Raw genomic sequence first — 5,000 nt, 5'->3', positions numbered from 1 at the left:
ATCACTTTCATTAGACCCAAATTGTCACTCTTGTCCTTTTGGTCTTTCCCCTTTGCATGTACCCACTGTGCCCACTGTACCCACTGTACCCACTGTACTCACTGTACCCACTGTACTCACTGTACTCACTGTACCCACTGTGCTCACTGTACCCACTGTACTCATTGTACTCACTGTACCCACTGTGCTCAATGTACCCACTGTGCTCAATGTACCCACTGTAATCACTGTGCCCACTGTGCTCACTGTACTCACTGTACCCACTGTACTCACTGTACTCAGTGTACCCACTGTACTCACTGTACCCACTGTGCTCACTGTACCCACTGTACTCACTGTACTCACTGTACCCACTGTACTCACTGTACCCACTGTGCTCAATGTACCCACTGTGCTCAATGTACCCACTGTAATCACTGTGCCCACTGTGCTCACTGTACCCACTGTACTCACTGTACCCACTGTACTCACTGTACTCAGTGTACCCACTGTACTCACTGTACCCACTGTGCTCACTGTACCCACTGTACTCACTGTACTCACTGTACTCACTGTGCCCACTGTGCTCACTGTACTCACTGTACCCACTGTGCTCACTGTACCCACTGTACTCACTGTACCCACTGTGCTCACTGTACCCACTGTGCTCAATGTACCCACTGTACTCACTGTACCCACTGTACTCACTGTACCCAGTGTACTCACTGTACCCACTGTACTCACTGTACCCAGTGTACCCACTGTACTCACTGTACTCACTGTACTCACTGTACCCAGTGTACTCACTGTACTCACTGTACCCACTGTACTCACTGTACTCACTGTACCCAGTGTACTCACTGTGCTCACTGTACTCACTGTGCTCACTGTACCCACTGTACCCACTGTGCTCACTGTACCCACTGTACTCACTGTACTCACTGTGCCCACTGTACCCACTGTACTCATTGTACCCACTGTACTCACTGTGCTCAATGTACCCACTGTACTCACTGTGCTCAATGTACCCACTGTACTCACTGTACCCACTGTACTCACTGTGCCCACTGTGCTCACTGTACCCACTGTACTCACTGTGCTCACTGTACCCACTGTGCTCACTGTACCCACTGTACTCACTGTGCTCAATGTACCCACTGTACCCACTGTACTCACTGTACCCACTGTGCTCACTGTACCCACTGTACTCATTGTACCCACTGTACCCACTGTGCTCACTGTGCCCACTGTGCTCAATGTACCCACTGTACTCATTGTACCCACTGTGCTCACTGTACCCACTGTGCTCACTGTGCCCACTGCGCTCACTGTACCCACTGCGCTCACTGTACCCACTGTGCTCACTGTACCCACTGTGCTCAATGTACCCACTGTACTCACTGTACCCATTGTACCCACTGTACCCACTGTACCCACTGTGCTCACTGTACCCACTGTACTCACTATACTCACTGTACCCAGTGTGCCCACTGTACCCACTGTACTCACTGTGCACACTGTGCCCACTGCACCCACTGTACCCAGTGTGCCCACTGCACCCACTGTACTCACTGTACCCACTGCACCCATTGTACTCACTGTGCCCACTGTACCCACTGTACTCACTCTACCCACTGTGCTCACTGTACTCACTGTACCCACTGTACTCACTGTACCCACTGTGTTCACTGTACTCACTGTACCCACTGTACCCACTGTACTCACTGTACCCACTGTACTCACTGTACCCACTGTGTTCACTGTACCCACTGTACTCACTGTACCCACTGTGCTCACTGTACTCACTGTACTCACTGTACCCACTGTGTTCACTGTACTCACTGTACCCACTGTACCCACTGTACTCACTGTACCCACTGTACTCACTGTACCCACTGTGTTCACTGTACCCACTGTGCTCACTGTACCCACTGTGCCCACTGTGCTCACTGTGCCCACTGTGCTCACTGTACCCACTGTGCTCACTGTACTCACTGTACCCACTGTGCTCACTGTACCCACTGTACTCACTGTACCCACTGTACTCACTGTACTCAGTGTACCCACTGTACTCACTGTACTCAGTGTACCCACTGTACTCACTGTACCCACTGTGCTCACTGTACCCACTGTACTCACTGTACTCACTGTACCCACTGTACTCACTGTGCCCACTGTACCCACTGTACTCACTGTGCCCACTGTACCCACTGTGCTCACTGTACCCACTGTACTCACTGTACTCACTGTGCCCACTGTACCCACTGTACTCATTGTACCCACTGTACTCACTGTGCTCAATGTACCCACTGTACTCACTGTGCTCAATGTACCCACTGTACTCACTGTACCCACTGTACTCACTGTGCCCACTGTGCTCACTGTACCCACTGTACTCACTGTGCTCACTGTACCCACTGTGCTCACTGTACCCACTGTACTCACTGTGCTCAATGTACCCACTGTACCCACTGTACTCACTGTACCCACTGTGCTCACTGTACCCACTGTACTCATTGTACCCACTGTACCCACTGTGCTCACTGTGCCCACTGTGCTCAATGTACCCACTGTACTCATTGTACCCACTGTACTCACTGTGCCCACTGTGCTCACTGTACCCACTGCGCTCACTGTACCCACTGTGCTCAATGTACCCACTGTACCCACTGTACTCATTGTACCCACTGTACCCACTGTACTCACTGTACCCACTGTACCCACTGTACTCACTGTACCCACTGTGCTCACTGTACCCACTGTACTCACTATACTCACTGTACCCAGTGTGCCCACTGTACCCACTGTACTCACTGTGCACACTGTGCCCACTGCACCCACTGTACCCAGTGTGCCCACTGCACCCACTGTACTCACTGTACCCACTGCACCCATTGTACTCACTGTGCCCACTGTACCCACTGTACTCACTCTACCCACTGTGCTCACTGTACTCACTGTACCCACTGTACTCACTGTACCCACTGTGTTCACTGTACTCACTGTACCCACTGTACCCACTGTACTCACTGTACCCACTGTACTCACTGTACCCACTGTGTTCACTGTACCCACTGTACTCACTGTACCCACTGTGCTCACTGTACTCACTGTACTCACTGTACCCACTGTGTTCACTGTACTCACTGTACCCACTGTACCCACTGTACTCACTGTACCCACTGTACTCACTGTACCCACTGTGTTCACTGTACCCACTGTGCTCACTGTACCCACTGTGCCCACTGTGCTCACTGTGCCCACTGTGCTCACTGTACCCACTGTGCTCACTGTACTCACTGTACCCACTGTGTTCACTGTACCCACTGTGCTCACTGTACCCACTGTGCTCACTGGGCTCACTGTGCCCACTGTACCCACTGTGCTCACTGTACTCACTGTGCTCACTGTGCCCACTGTACTCACTGTACCCACTGTGCCCACTGTGCTCAATGTACCCACTGTACCCACTGTACTCACTGTGCCCACTGTGCTCACTGTACCCACTGTGCTCACTGTACCCACTGTACTCATTGTACCCACTGTGCCCACTGTACCCACTGTACTCACTGTACCCACTGTGCTCACTGTACCCACTGTACTCACTGTACCCACTGCGCCCACTGTACCCACTGTGCTCACTGTGCTCACTGTACCCACTGTGCTCACTGTACCCACTGTACTCACTGTACCCACTGTACTCACTGTACCCACTGTGCTCACTGTACCCACTGTACTCACTGTACCCACTGTACCCACTGTGTTCACTGTGCTCACTGTACCCACTGTACTCACTGTACCCACTGTGCTCACTGTGCTCACTGTACCCACTGTGCTCACTGTACCCACTGTGCTCACTGTACCCACTGTACTCACTGTACCCACTGTACTCACTGTACCCACTGTACCCACTGTGCTCACTGTACCCACTGTACTCACTGTACCCACTGCGCCCACTGTACTCGCTGTGCTCGCTGTGCCCACTGCACCTGGGCGGCGATGGCGCCGTTGCTTGGACCCGATCATCGTTGCTTGCAATTATATTTTATTTATTTATTTATTTATTTATTTATTTATATTTCTTTATTATTATACCCTCATTGGGGGCGGAGTCCCCCTTAAATGAAAATCCTAGACTCGCCCCTGAATGTGCCGTATACACAGATATAAAATGCGGTCTGGCTCCTGTTTGATTTTATTTAGCGTGTACTTAGCGTGTTAGTGTATTTAGTGTGTTAGTGTATTTAGCGTGTTAGTGTACTTAGCGCGTTAGTGTATTTAGCGCGTTAGTGTACTCAGCGTGTACTTAGCGTGTTAGTGTACTTAGCGTGTACTTTGCGTGTTAGTGTATTTAGCGTGTTAGTGTACTTAGCGCGTTAGTGTATTTAGCGTGTACTTAGCATGTTAGTGTATTTAGCGTGTTAGTGTACTTAGCGCGTTAGTGTATTTAGCGCGTTAGTGTATTTAGCGCGTTAGTGTATTTAGCGCGTTAGTGTACTTAGCATGTTAGTGTACTTAGCGTGTTAGTGTATTTAGCGTGTTAGTGTATTTAACGCGTATTTAGCATGTTAGTGTATTTAGTTTGTTAGTGTATTTAGCATGTTAGTGTATTTAGCGTGTTAGTGTATTTAGCGTGTATTTAGCGTGTTAGTGTACTTAGCGTGTTAGCGTATTTAGCGTGTTAGTGTACTTAGCATGTTAGTGTATTTAGCATGTTAGTGTACTTAGCATGTTAGTGTACTTAGCATGTATTTAGCATGTTATTGTACTTAGCGTGTTAGTGTACTTAGCGTGTTAGGGTATTTAGCGTGTTAGGGTATTTGGCGTGTTAGTGTACTTAGTGTGTACTTAGCGTGTTAGGGTATTTAGCGTGTTAGTGTACTTAGCATGTTAGTGTACTTAGCATGTTAGTGTATTTAGCATGTTGGTGTACTTAGCGTGTTGGTGTACTTAGCATGTATTTAGCATGTTAGTGTACTTAGCGTGTTAGTGTATTAGCGTGTTAGTGTATTTAGCATGTT

General features: G+C 49.4%; 1 protein-coding gene across 1 annotated transcript in view; it reads right to left on the bottom strand.

The window, feature by feature from the left end:
* LOC131370444 (trichohyalin-like) overlaps positions 1-4,005 on the bottom strand; it is a 23,276-nt gene extending 19,271 nt beyond the window's left edge. Inside the window, exon 1 of the mRNA XM_058417784.1 lies at positions 3,919-4,005. Within this exon, the coding sequence (XP_058273767.1) occupies positions 3,919-4,005 (87 nt within the window). The remainder of the gene's footprint in view (positions 1-3,918) is intronic.
* Positions 4,006-5,000: the final 995 nt, after the last annotated feature.

Source organism: Hemibagrus wyckioides, linkage group LG19 (genome assembly GCF_019097595.1).
Source record: "Hemibagrus wyckioides isolate EC202008001 linkage group LG19, SWU_Hwy_1.0, whole genome shotgun sequence".
NCBI lineage: Eukaryota > Metazoa > Chordata > Actinopteri > Siluriformes > Bagridae > Hemibagrus > Hemibagrus wyckioides.
Note: the sequence above shows the minus strand (reverse complement) of the source record. Positions and strands in the feature narration are given on the sequence as shown.